We start from the raw sequence: 15,106 nt of genomic DNA on the forward strand, positions 1-15,106 counted from the left end.
TTTAATGTGAACTTTTTTAACAAAATTTAAATATATTCTGGGGCAAATGATGGTTTTGACACAGATTTTACAGTTCACTAAACATGTAAATGTATCAGGTTAAAGTTTTGGTTTAACGGAGTTTTCTTAGGAGTTGTGGTCAGATCAAACTTATTACATGTTCATTTACATAATGATGTGAACTTTTTAAAATAAATTCCAAATTAGGGTTTTGATCCAATTTTACTGAACATTGAAATGTGTTAGTGCTAGCAGGGCATAGTGTCCTATTGACACATATTCTTGTAATACAAATTTTACTATTTAATAGTATACTAAAAAGTGTTGCATAGTTGCCCAGAACGGAAAGTCTTCAAGCATGTGTCACTGAGAGCCAATGTGGCATGTATGTTTGCTAGGGGGACTCACTCTTAATGGTTGACCCAAGGGCCTCTTCCAAAAGTGTGAATGATTTGGAAATTTCTAGCATTCTGTAGGTTCCATGTATCAGACCCATTACCATAGACAAACGCCTTACTAGTTTATGAATTTGAATCCAAAGTATTATATAGAAGTTAAATATTTCAGAAGAAAAAATCTGATATGTTTGCATCAGATATGTTGAAGCATTAAGGAGTTCAAATACATAAATTAAGTATGAATAATAGGAAATCTGTAATATACATCAATTATAATTAGACACCAACTAGAAGAAACAAAAAATCAAAATACATCTAAAGGTGATCTATTTTATGGTCTTCAACAAGAGAATAGTGTTTTTATACGACCGAGGACACATTGGTTTTCGCACAACAACTTTAGTTTAAGTGAATGGATCTCTATGAGATTTTACCATAAGGTTCAATACCACAAAAGGAAGGTTGGGATTGATTTTAAGGGTTATGGTACCAACAGTTAAGGAATTAGGGGCCAAAAATAAGCATTTTTGTAACTTCCAGACAATAACTTGTGTGTTAGTGTATGGATCTCTCTGACATTGTACCACAAGGTTCCATATCACAAAGGGAATGCTGGGATTGATTTTGGGGGTAATTGCCTCAAAATTTTAGGAATTAGGGGGCAAAAAACAAGCATTTTTCTAGTTTCATGACAATAACTTGTGTATAAGTGTATGGATCTTTCTAAAATTGTACTACAAGGTTCCATATCACAAAGGGAAAGCTGGAATTGAGTTTGGGGGTAATTGCCCAAAACGTTTAGGAATAAGGGGCCAAAAATAAGCATTTTTCTAGTTTCCAGACAATAACTTGTGTTCAAGTGTAAGGATCGATCTCTCTGAAATTGTACTGCAAGGTACCATACCACAAAGGGAAGGCTGGGATTGATTTTGGGGGTAATTGCCTCAAAATTTTAGGAATTAGCCAATTTAGGTGCAAAAAAGGGGCAAAAAACAAGCATTTTTCTAGTTTCAGGACAATAACTTGTGTGTAAGTGTATGGATCTTTATGAAATTGTACTACAAGGTTCCATATCACAAAGGGAAAGCTGGGTTTGAGTTTGGGGGTAATTGCCCTAAACATTTAGGAATTTGGGGCAAAAAAGGGGCCAAAAAACAAGCATTTTTCTAGTTTCCAGACAATAACTTGTGTTCAAGTGTATATATCTCTCTGAAATTGTACTGCAAGGTACCATACCACAAAGGGAAGGCTGGGATTGAGTTTTGGGGTGATGAATCATAAGGGAGTTCAAAAAATTTGGGGGGGGGGGGGGGTTCCTTTTTTTCCTTTTTTTTTTCTTAAAAATTTTCCATTTTAAGTTGGTTATTTCTGGTTTATAAATAAAAGCAAATAATAATGATATGGTTTGATTTCATCAAAAATTGAAATATTGGGGTTCTTTGATATGCTGAATCTAACCGTGTATTTAGATTCTTAATTTTTGGTCCTGTTTTCAAATTGGTCTACATTAAGGTCCAAAGGGTCCAAAATTAAACTTATTTTGATTTTAACAAAATTTGAATTCTTGGGGTTCTTTGATATGCTGAATCTAAACATGTATTTAGATTTTTGATTACGGGCCCAGATTTCAAGTTGGTCCAAATCGGGGTCCAAAATTACACTTTGTTTGATTTCAACAAAAATTGAATATATTGGGTTCTTTGATATGCTGAATTTAACCGTGTATTTAGATTTTTGGATTTTGGGTCTTGTTTTTAAATTTATCCACATTGAGGTCCATAGGGTCCAAAATTAAACTTTGTTTGATTTCATTAAAAATCGAATTATGAGGGTTCTTTGATATGCTGAGAGTTTTGGTCCCAACAGGAATGTGGGGCCAAAAAAGGGCCCAAATAAGCATTTTTCTAGTTTTCAGACAATAACTTGTGGAATGGTGTATGGATCTCTCTGAAATTATACCACAAGTTTCCATACCACAAAGGGATGGTAAGAATTGGCTTTGGGGGGTTATGGCTCAAACTGTTAAGGAATAAGGGGCAAAAAAGGGGGAAAAACAAGGGTTTCCAGGTTAATGGACAATTACTTAAGTTCAAGACATAATTTAAAAGCAGTGTAAGGTTGGTAATTCAAACTCATTTGAATATCTCACCTACACTGCTTTTAAATTATGTATATTGGAAATTTGCCAAAAACTTTATTGTTAATAAATTCCATTGGAAATTTGCCAATAATTTTAGTATAATAAACTCCATTGGAAAGTAAGAATTGGCTTTGGGGGGTTATGGCTCAAACCTTTAAGGAATAAGTGGCAAAAAAAGGGGGAAAAACAAGGGTTTCCAGGTTAAAACACAATTACTTAAGTACAAAACATAATTTAAAAGCAGTGTAAGGTTGGTTATTCAAACTCATTTGAATATCTCACCTACACTGCTTTTAAATTATGTATATTGGAAATTTGCCAATAACTTTATTGTTAATAAATTCCATTGGAAATTTATTTTTAGAAGTTACTTTTAAATGCTGCTGAACGAATTTTATTTTTAGATATTACTATTAAAAGTTGCTGATGAAGGTTTTTTAATTTTAACCATGACTATGATGTCATTTTCTATTTTAATACTTTTATGATGTATTTAAAATGGGCTTTTATGGTTAAAAAAATACATTTTTCTAGTTTCCAGACAGTAACTTGTGATTAAGTGTATGGATCTCTCTAAAATTGTACTACAAGGTTCCATACTTCAAAGGAAAGACTGCAACTGAGTTTGATGGTCAATGCTAAAAGGGGGATTCAAAAAGTTTGGGGGGAAGGGGGGTTTTCATTTTTTTGTCGAGCCTGCGACTTTTGTCGCAGAAAGCTCGACATAGGGATAGCGATCCGGCGGCGGCGGCGGCGGCGTTAGCTAACTTCTTAAAAGCTTTATATTTTAGAAGATGGAAGACCTGGATGCTTCATACTTTGTATATGGATGCCTCATGTTACGAAGTTTCCGTCAGTCACATGTCCAATGTCCTTGACCTCATTTTCATGGTTCAGTGACTACTTGAAAAAAAAGTTCAGATTTTTTGTAATGTTAAATTCTCTCTTATTATAAGTAATAGGATAACTATATTTGGTATGTGCGTACCTTGCAAGGTCCTCATGCCCGTCAGACAGTTTTCACTTGACCTCGACCTCATTTCATGGATCAGTGAACAAGGTTAAGTTTTGGTGGTCAAGTCCATATCTCAGATACTATAAGCAATAGGTCTAGTATATTCGGTGTATGGAAGGACTGTAAGGTGTACATGTCCAACTGGCAGGTGTCATCTGACCTTGACCTCATTTTCATGGTTCAGTGGTTATAGTTAAGTTTTTGTGTTTTGGTCTGTTTTTCTTATACTGTATGCAATAGGTCTACTATATTTGGTGTATGGAATGATTGTAAGGTGTACATGTCTAGCTGGCAGGTGTCATCTGACCTTGACCTCATTTTCATGGTTCAGTGGTCAAAGTTAAGTTTTTGAGTTTTGGTCTTTCTTTCTAATACTGCATGCAATAGGTCAGCTATATTTGGTGTATGGAATGATTGTAAGGTGTACATGTCTAGCTGGCAGGTGTCATCTTACCTTGACCTCATTTTCATGGTTCAGTGGTCAAAGTTAAGTTTTTGAGTTTTGGTCTTTTTTTATACGACCGCAAAAAAATTTTGTGGTCGTATATTGGTATGACGTTGGCGTCGTCGTCGTCGTCGTCGTCCGGCGTCGTCGTCCGAATACATATTGGTTTTCGCACTCTAACTTTAGTTTAAGTGAATGGATCTTTTTGAAATTTGACCATAAGGTTAAATACCACAAAAGGAAGGTTGGGATTGATTTTGGGGGTTATGGTACCAACAGTTAAGGAATTAGGGGCCAAAAAGGGGCCAAAAATGAGCATTTTCTAGTTTCCAGACAATAACTGTGGAACGGTGTATGGATCTCTCTGAAATTATACTACAAGTTTCCATACCACAAAGGGATGGTTAGGATTTGCTTTGGGGGGTTATGGCTCAAACCGTTTAGGAATTAGGGGCAAAAAAGGGGGAAAACAAGGTTGTCCTGGTTAATGGACAAATACTTTAGTACAAAACATAATTTAAAGCAGTGTAAGGGAGATAAATCAAATACATCATTAAAATTATCTCCCTTACACTGCTTTTAAATTATGTATAAAGTAATGGTTAATGAACAATAAAGATAATCTAAAACAGTGTAAGGGAGGTAATCCAAATACAACGTTTTGGTTACTTCCCTTACACTGCTTTTAAATTATGTTTAAAGAAATGCATATTTATAAAGGAAGACCAGTAAAAATATCTGCAAATGTTTTCATCTTTTTTTTTTACAAAAAAATCCATATGAAAGATTTGACACTATATTTTTATTAATTCTATTATAAAATAGATTAAGTTAGCACTATGGTAAATTTAAATGGGTAATTATGGTTGCCAACTCCATTGGAAATTTGAATTGAGATTATGACCATATCTTGAGGGAAAGAATTTTTTTGGGGGAAAAAGGGGGGGGGGAATAAAAAGAAATTGTGGGGGGCCAATTTTTTCTCATTTCAGATTTCAGAAATTAAAAAGAATTATTCTTCAAATATTTTTTTTTTTTCAAATTTCAAATATTGAAAAATTTCAAGAAGTAATCTTTAATTGCACAGTATGGCGCATTAGATTTGTAAAATCTTTGACCACATTTATTTATTTGTTATGCCAAATCTAACAGTGTATTTAGATTTTTAATTTTGGGTCCAGTTTTCAAATTGGTCTACATTAATGTCCAAAGGGTCCAAAATTAAACTTTGTTTGATTTTAGCAAAAATTGAATATATGAGGTTCTTTGATATGCTGAATCTAAACATGTACTTAGATTTTTGATTTTTGGCCCAGTTTTCAAGTTGGTCCAAATTGGGGTCCAAAATTAAACTTTGTTTGATTTCAACAAAAATTGAATATATGGGGTTCTTTGATATGCTGAATCTAACCATGCATTTAGATTTTTTATTTGTGGACCCCGTTATCTAATTGGTTCATATTGAGGTCAAAAGGGTCCAAAATTAAACTTTGTTTGATTTCATCTAAAATTGAATTATTGGGGTTCTTTGATATTCCAAATCTAACCGTGTATTTAGGTTTTTAATTTTGGGTCCTGTTTTTTAAATTGGTCTACATTGAGGTCCAAAGGGTCCAAAATTAAACTTAGTTTGATTTTAACAAAAATTGAATTCTTGGGGTTCTTTGATTTGCTGAATCTAAACATGTGTTTAGATTTTTGATTATGGGCCCAGTTTTCAAGTTGGTCCAAGATAGGGTCCAGTATTTAAACTTTGTTTGATTTCAACAAAAATTGAATATATGGGGTTCTTTGATATGCTGAATCTAAACATGTATTTAGATTTTTGATTATGGGCCCAGTTTTCAAGTTGGTCCAAATTGGGGTCCAAAATTAAACTTTGTTTGATTTCAACAAAAATTGAATATATGAGGTTCTTTGATATGCTGAATCTAACCATGTATTTAGATTTTTTATTTGTAGGCCCCGCTATCAAATTGGTTCATATTGAGGTCAAAAGGGTCCAAAATTAAACTTTGTTTGATTTCATCGAAAATTGAATTATTGGGGTTCTTTGATATGCCAAATCTAACCGTGTTTTTAGATTTTTAATTTGGGTCCTGTTTTTTAAATTGGTCTTCATTGAGGTCCAAAGGGTCCAAAATTAAACTTAGTTTGATTTTAACAAAAATTGAATTCTTGGGGTTCTTTGATATGCTGAATCTAAACATGTGTTTAGATTTTTGATTATGGGCCCAGTTTTCAAGTTGGTCCAAGTTGGGGTCCAATATTAAACTTTTTTTGATTTCAACAAAAATTGAATATATGGGGTTCTTTGATATGCTGAATCTAACCATGCATTTAGAATTTTTATTTGTGGGCCCCCTATCAAATTTGTTCATATTGAGGTCAAAAGGGTCCAAAATTAAACTTTGTTTGATTTCATCAAAAATTGAATTATTGGGGTTCTTTGATATTCCAAATCTAACCGTGTATTTAGATTTTTAATTTTAAGTCCCGTTTTTTAAATTGGTCTACATTAAGGTCCAAAGGGTCCAAAATTAAACTTAGTTTGATTTTAGCAAAAATTGAATTCTTGGGGTTCTTTGATATGCCAAATCTAACCGTGTTTTTAGATTTTTAATTTGGGTCCTGTTTTTTAAATTGGTCTTCATTGAGGTCCAAAGGGTCCAAAATTAAACTTAGTTTGATTTTAACAAAAATTGAATTCTTGGGGTTCTTTGATATGCTGAATCTAAACATGTGTTTAGATTTTTGATTATGGGCCCAGTTTTCAAGTTGGTCCAAGTTGGGGTCCAAAATTAAACTTTTTTTGATTTCAACAAAAATTGAATATATGGGGTTCTTTGATATGCTGAATCTAACCATGCATTTAGAATTTTTATTTGTGGGCCCCCTATCAAATTTGTTCATATTGAGGTCAAAAGGGTCCAAAATTAAACTTTGTTTGATTTCATCAAAAATTGAATTATTGGGGTTCTTTGATATTCCAAATCTAACCGTGTATTTAGATTTTTAATTTTAAGTCCCGTTTTTTAAATTGGTCTACATTAAGGTCCAAAGGGTCCAAAATTAAACTTAGTTTGATTTTAGCAAAAATTGAATTCTTGGGGTTCTTTGATATGCTGAATCTAAACATGTGTTTAGATTTTTGATTGTGGGCCCAGTTTTCAAGTTTGTCCAAGTTGGGGTCCAAAATTAAACTTTGGATGATTTTAACAAAAATTGAATATATGGGGTTCTTTGATATGCTGAATCTAACCATGTATTTTGATTTTGGACATTGGACCATAATAGGTAAATTAAAAAAATTCAAGTTCTTAGACCACATTCTTTCTGTGTCAGAAACCTATGCTGTGTCAAATATTTAATAACAATCCAAATTCAGAGCTGTATCAAGCTTGAATGTTGTGTCCATACTTGCCCCAACTGTTCAGGGTTCGACCTCTGCGGTCGTATCAAGCTGCGCCCCAGCGAAGCATTTTATTCTAATACTATATGCAATAGTTCAACTATATTTGGTGTATGGAAATATTTTATGATCTATATGTCAGTCACGCAGGTTTTATTTGACCTTGACCTCATTTTCAAGGTTCATTGCTCAGTGTTAAGTTTTTGTGTTTTCGTCTGTTTTTCTTAAACTATAAGCAATAGGTCAACTATATTTGTTGTATGGAAGAATTGTTAGCTGTACATGCCTGCCTAGCATGGTTCATCTGACCTTGACCTCATTTTCATGGTTCATTAGTCAATGTTTAGTTTACTTGGTTAATGTTAAGTTTATGTGACAGTTGTAATAAAGCTTTATATTTAGGACTATCAACATAATATCAATGATTAGTAAAGAAGGCGAGACATTTCAGCGTGTGCACTCTTGTTCTAGTTTTTTAAAGGGTTCATATTTTTTTTTTCAAAATTTCAAATTTTTGAAAAGTTTCAAGAAGAAATCTTCAATTGCACAGTATTGCGCATTAGATTTGTAAGAACTTTGACCACATTTATTTTGTGTCAGAAACCTATATTATGTCATAAATTTGATCACAATCCAAATTCAGATAGTATCAAGCTTGAATATTGTGTCCAAATTTGCCCCAACTGTTCAGGGTTCGACCTCTGCGGTCGTATCAGGCTGCGCTCAGCGAAGCATTTTATTGCAATATATGTCAAGGCTCTAAATCACCAGAAGCAGTACATGTATATACAATGTATGTAAAAATGAAAGTTGTGAAAAAATTTAAAAGAAACAAATACAAATCTGCCTTTAACACCAGATTCTCTAAAGGAAAAAAATATAAACATTAAGATATAAATTTTGACAAAGCATAGCATGCACGGTTAAAACTATTATTGTTACTTCTCACCCCCTTAAAATATCTTTTGAAACAAACTTACATGTAGTTAAAATCAAAAAGATCATACAAGAACATACAACTTACAGTTCAACCAAGCAAATGACTATAACATAGTTTTGAGGGTCAGCAACATTCCTGTGTAAAAACAATACCAAGTCTACTCTTAATTTTGAAATTAAATTTCTTAACTTTTTACATGTCAGTTGTATTGTGATGCTGATTGGTGCACCCAGTGAAACCTTTTAACAGCTAGTGTCACTAGTGGAGTAGAAACTGCTTATCCTTTCAGAGCAGATGTGTACAAACACCCTGCATTATAGACAACCCTCCATTGTTAAAAAAAAGCATTCTGTGCAACTTGGTGTGTTGGGTCTTAAACTCATTTTAATAATTTTTATGCCCCCTGACGTAGGCAATTGGGGCATTAAGTGTCACTCTTGACCGTCCTTCCGTCCGTCCCATTTTCATTTCAACACTCTAACTTAAGTTTGCCTCATGCAAATTTTATGAAACTCATATACAATGCTAAGAACCACAACTAGCAGATAAGATAGAGTTCGAATTTGGGCAGTGAGTCACTTACCGTTCTAGAGTTATGCCCATTTTTAACTTGGAAAATTGCAAAGATTCAGCTGGGGCATTCGTGTCCTCAGACACATACTTCTTTTATTTTTATAATTATTACTTAAGACTTTTTCTTATATATTGATTCATATCTGAGTTCATCTATATATTTCAGGTGCTGCATATTGCCAGTTCATGGATATATTATTTCCAGGTATGTTTACATCATTTGTATAGCCATTCAAAAATTAATATCTCACCTTTCAAATGACTCATTACAATAAATATGTATCTATAGAAATAATAGCATGATTAACTTATTCTTCACAAATCATCACAAAGACAGCTAATCCAAATGCCTTAATTTCCAACTTAGGCCCCCAAAAAAATGTATGTGTTTACAGACCCTAATTTTGAGCGCCGATCTGAACGTTTTTATGAAGATTTCTTCAAAACCGTTTTATGAAGATATTAGTTGTTGCAACTGCTATTTTATTTCATCAAAATACTGGACAGAAATGACTCAAAAGGTTTTAAAATCACAAATCCATTCATTGACCAACTACAAATGGGGTAGTCCCCTGTTGGTATATGTGAATAACGGAACTGGATTCAGTGAATTTTCCAGATTTTGACCAAAAAATGGGAAATGAATTATTTCCAACAGACCGACCCTATGTTTTTTTTTTAGAAGGAAACCTTGAACAAACATTGTTTTTTTTTTGCCTTATTTAATGCCCAACATGAGCCTACGATGTGAAGGCAGTCAATGTCATAAAATATTCCCATCATCATGATAGTGTAAGAGATAAATTAGTCATGGTAAAATGTATCGGGGCAGACAAATATTACTACAACATGTAGTATAAATAGTCCATGGTTACAGAATTTACTAGTATATTTAGTCCGATGTCAGTAATTTATGTCCCCAGACTAATTTTCCTAGGAATTCATGTCCATGCTATCAATATTCTTAGGTAAAAACGTTCATGTCCTTTCTTTTAATAGGAAAATGTGTAATGAAAGTAATCATTTACATGTAAACAATGGAATTTTTAATTATGTTTTAATGTTGTTAACAGTTGTGTGCATTAATCTTTTAATAAAATTTATGAGCCCAGACTTATTTTTCCTAGGAATTCATGTCCAAGTCACTAATATTACTAGGTAAAAATGTCCATGTCCTTTATTTCAAAAAGAAAATTTGTGATGAAAGAAATCATTTACATGTGAACAATGGAATATTAATTCTTATGTTTTAATGTTGTTTAAAAATTGTGCACTAATATTTCACTATTTTATTAACATATTGGAGTTTTTTTAAAACTTAAACAAATGTTTTTCCTAGGAAAATTGATATCACAGACTTCTATGATGTACATAATTACAAATGTTCCTTTCTTAATTTCAATATTGATTAATTTAAAGAATTTCTTAAGAAATGAAATTTTAAAGGGACTTTTTTCATAGAACTAAAATGAGAATACAGATATAATATATAAAATATATAAAAATTTCCTAGGAAAATAAGTGCCATACATATTTTACTAGCTATGGACTTATTTTCCTAGGAATCATTACGTCTGTCCACTTGTCACACTTATGGAGAACTTTTTTTTCAAATTGATTGAAATTTTAATTGATTGTGTTGAACCTCTTAAGACAGGTAAAGCTTGAATTTTGTCATTTTTGCCTTTACAGTTCCAGAGTTGTGGTACATGATTATTGGATAAATTACACATTTTGTGGTTTCTTGAAAATAAGTTAAGAGCCCTTTTATAAAATTAATTGAAATTTTAATGGAATATTTTGGACCACTCAACACAGATTAAATTTAATTTTCATCTTTTTCACTTTTACCAATCCTGAGTTATTGTTCTTGATTGTTGGAAAAATTCAGAACTTTGTTGTTTCTGGATGATAAATAAACAACTTTTTAATCACCAAACAGAAGCATTTTTCCCAAAACTAAAAAAAAATAGTCAAGAGTTATACCCCTTTAATATCTGAATTAACTTTTCATTCCTTTAAAAATTGAAAAAAAATTAATTTGTTTTGTTTGTTTGACTTAACATCAGCATTTACATGATTTAGATAGCAGTGGACTAATTAAAGAAATGACAAAATTCAAGTAAGGTCTGTGTCTATGATCATACTTGCACTCCAAATTTTCATCATATTTATAAAGAATTGCACTAAATGACACCAAAGAATATTTGAGGGCATACAGACAAATTTTATACATATACATTGCCTTTCAACAATGACAAAGATATTACAACATCTTATAAAATTTCACAATATGCTACCACAGAAACAAAATCATTTATCAGTTGCTGTATGTGGGGTATCTGTGATCACTAGATCACCTCTCTAGTTCATTACTAACATTGACTGATTCTTCAATACCTGTTTGGTTAAATTTCTGACCAGTTCAACATTGATGAAACAAATTGGAGTTGGAATTTTTAATGAATTGCAAGTCTCAGTAATTTTTGGGACAAATTCGTTACATTTCAGGGCAACAAAAAAAGCAGATATATAAACTGTGGCTAATATTTGGTAAACAGTGTTATTGAATAATATGCATTTTTACTAACATATTACATGTCTTTTTGGTTCTTTCAGGTACTGTTCAATTGAAAAAAGTTAAATTCAACACCAAATTAGAACATGAGTACATACAGAATTTCAAATTGCTACAAAATGCTTTCAAGAAATCACAAACAGACAAGGTAAGACAACCCCCAACTACAGTTACAACAATGCAAGTAAAAGGGGGATTTAATAATAAAAGCCACTTTTGGGCCCTTTGAATTAAAAAAACCAAAAAGTATTATAAGCTGTCAAATAACATCTTTCAGATGTTTACATATATATATATTTTTTTCTACATATTTCTTTTAGGGTTTAAACTTTATTTCATTTAATAAATATGGCCAATATGAGATCTTTATAATAGACGTTAGATGATACTTCCCCAAAAAGATATTTGACTACAAGATGTCCAATACAAAAATATTGATGTGGGTAAAATATTTTTTATGGACAAGAATGCACCTCATTTTGAAAATTATATGTATCATGACATTTTTAGATAAAATATTTCAATTTCAAAATGTTTATGATGTCATTGTGACAGCATAACTGACATTTCTGTACTGAAGTGTCCAGTTAATATCCTATTCACTTATCAATGAAATAAACATAATTTTGAAAGGCTTGAAGAACTTTCCTGTAAGCTATTCCCATCACTTGGCGTCTGTAGTCGTAAACTTTAAGAAAAAAATCTTTCCTGAAACTACTGCGCAATTTCAACCAAACTGGGTGTGAATGATCCTTAGGGTATCTAGTATAAAGTGTTTGTTATTTTTCCCGGTCAATTAACAAACATGGCCTCCATGGCTAAAATAGAACATTAGGGTAAAATGCATTAATTGTATTATATCTTGAAAACTAGAGTAGATAAAGAAAATCTGATGGGGCAAAAATGCTCAGAATATTAATTTCTAGCTACTTCCTGTTTTCACAAAATTATCATGAGTTATTGCCCTTAAAGGCAATTTTAAGCTAATTTTCATATTTTGCTTATTGACTCGAATCTGTATTGGTAGACATTTTTAAATGCAAAACTGAATAGCAGTACAAGATAGACAAATTTACAATATAACAGAAACAATTGGATGACCCAGAAGGAGTAATAGCCTTAAACTGCCATTTTTGAATGGGTTTTGAGTCTATAATTTACCTTATAGCTCACCTGGCATAAAACTACTTGGCTAATTGGTACCAAACTTTACCTAAATGTTCCATATGGAATCTAGTTTTAAAATGTATCAAGGGATTTGATCCATCAAGAATCATGGTTGCTGTTGTTAAAAATAGCCATAGGTTGTAACATGCAGTTTTTGATTATATGTCAACAACCAAATTAAACTAGTAAGAGCAAAACTGGCGTTAAAAATAATCAGCAGGTCAAGATCTATCTCCTATGAAATTTTTTGAAAAATCAGAAAACCAATTTTAGAGATATTGCCAATGAAATGTAAATTTTTTAACAAATTTCGGTTTTAGGTTAATTTCCAAAAAACTATAATAGATAAGGAGAAATGTCAAACATTGAAAACGACCAGAACAATAAGAACTACAAATGAGTCACCATGGAAGAAATTAGTTTCTCCAGTTTCCCAGCACTGTGCTTTATGTTTTATTCACATGTAGTGACAGATGGGCTTTGGATGTAACTCAATGTTCAGAACAGCTATTTTAGATAAAACTGTTGGATAGCTTGTGTATCATTTTAAACTTAATTCCTATAGTAACATGATTGAGTTGTGAAGAATAAATATGATTATTCAAGCTGATTTTAAAATACACATAAATATATAATTGAACAGGTAATACCAGTGGACAGATTAGTAAAAGGACGATTTCAAGATAATTTTGAATTTGTGCAGTGGTTTAAACGTTTTTTTGATGCCAACTATCAAGGAAATGAGTATGATGCTGTAGCAGCTCGTGATGGACAGCAAGTAGGAGCACAAACTAAACCAACAAATAGAGTGTCACCGGCAGTCAAGAAACCACCACCTCAAAGACAGCCAGGTATTTAAGTCCTACTGTTTAAATGTATATGTAAAATTTATTGCATCAGAAGTATCTTCTATACCTTTTGAATTCAACATTTCATCTATTATATAAAAATAAGGAGATGTGGCCAATGAGACAACTATCCACCAAAGTTCAAATGAAGTGGATGTAAGCAATTATCGGCAACCGTACAGCCTTCAACAATGAGAAAAACCCATACTGTAAAGTTGTATAAGTATATTTAAATCTTGAATAAATCTTAATAATTTTTATATGACCGCAAAAAAATTTTCGGTTTTATATTGGTATGACGTTGGCGTCGTCGTCGTCCGAAGACACATTGGTTTTAGCACAATAACTTTAGTTTAAGTGAATGGATCTCTATGAAATTTTACCATATAGTTCAATACCACAAAAGAAAGGTTGGGATTGATTTCTGGGGTTATGGTACCAACAGTCAAGGAATTAGGGGCCAAAAATAAGCATTTTTGTAACTTCCAGACAATAACTTGTGTGTTAGTGTATGGATCTCTCTGACATTGTACCACAAGGTTCCATAACACAAAGGGAATGCTGGGATTGATTTTGGGGGTAATTGTCTCAAAATTTTAGGAATTAGGGGCCAAAAAAGGGGCAAAAAACAAGCATTTTTCTAGTTTCATTTCAATGACTTGTGTGTAAGTGTATGGATCTTTATAAAATTGTACTACAAGGTTCCATATCACAAAGGGAAAACTGGAATTGAGTTTGGGGTAATTGCCCAAAACGTTTAGGAATAAGGGGCCAAAAATAAGCATTTTTCTAGTTTCCAGACAATAACTTGTGTTCAAGTGTATGGATCTCTCTGAAATTGTACTGCAAGGTACCATACCACAAAGGGAAGGCTGGGATTGATTTTGGGGGTAATTGCCTCAAAATTTTAGTTATTAGGGGCCAAAAAGGGGCAAAAAACAAGCATTTTTCTAGTTTCAGGACAATAACTTGTGTTCAAGTGTATGAATCTCTCTGAAATTGTACTGCAAGGAACCGTACCACAAACGAAAGGCTGGGATTGAGTTTGGGGTGATGAATCATAAGGGGGTTCAAAAAATTGGGGGCGAGGATTTTTTTTCCTTTTTTTCCTTTTTTTTTTTTTTTTTCTTTAAATTTTCCATTTTAAGTTGGTTATTTTTTATTTATATATAAAAGCAAATAATAATGATATGGTTTGATTTCATCAAAATTGAAATATTGGGGTTCTTTGATATGCTGAATCTAACCGTGTATTTAGATTCTTAATTTTTGGTCCCGTTTTCAAATTGGTCTACATTAAAGTCCAAAGGGTCCAAAATTAAACTTAGTTTGATTTTAACAAAAAATCTTGAATTTTTGGGGTTCTTTGATATGCTGAATCTAACTGTGTATGTATTAAGATTTTGGATATTGGACAATAATAGGTAAACTAAAAATTTTTAAGTTCTTAGACCACATTCATTCTGTGTCAGAAACCTATGCTGTGTCAAATATTTAATCACAACCCAAATTCAGAGCTGTATCAAGCTTGAATGTTGTGTCCATACTTGCCCCAACTGTTCAGGGTTCGACCTCTGCAGTCGTATCAAG

At 32.3% G+C, this 15,106-nt stretch overlaps 1 protein-coding gene across 1 annotated transcript in view; it reads left to right on the forward strand.

Annotated features, from left to right (window-relative positions):
* LOC127702861 (microtubule-associated protein RP/EB family member 1-like) overlaps positions 1-15,106 on the forward strand; it is a 28,884-nt gene that overhangs the window by 2,731 nt on the left and 11,047 nt on the right. Inside the window, exons 3-5 of the mRNA XM_052207168.1 lie at positions 9,090-9,128; positions 11,543-11,649; positions 13,312-13,519. Of these exons, the coding sequence (XP_052063128.1) occupies positions 9,090-9,128; positions 11,543-11,649; positions 13,312-13,519 (354 nt within the window). The remainder of the gene's footprint in view (positions 1-9,089; positions 9,129-11,542; positions 11,650-13,311; positions 13,520-15,106) is intronic.

Source organism: Mytilus californianus, unplaced genomic scaffold, assembly GCF_021869535.1.
Source record: "Mytilus californianus isolate M0D057914Y unplaced genomic scaffold, xbMytCali1.0.p SCAF_1, whole genome shotgun sequence".
Lineage (NCBI taxonomy): Eukaryota > Metazoa > Mollusca > Bivalvia > Mytilida > Mytilidae > Mytilus > Mytilus californianus.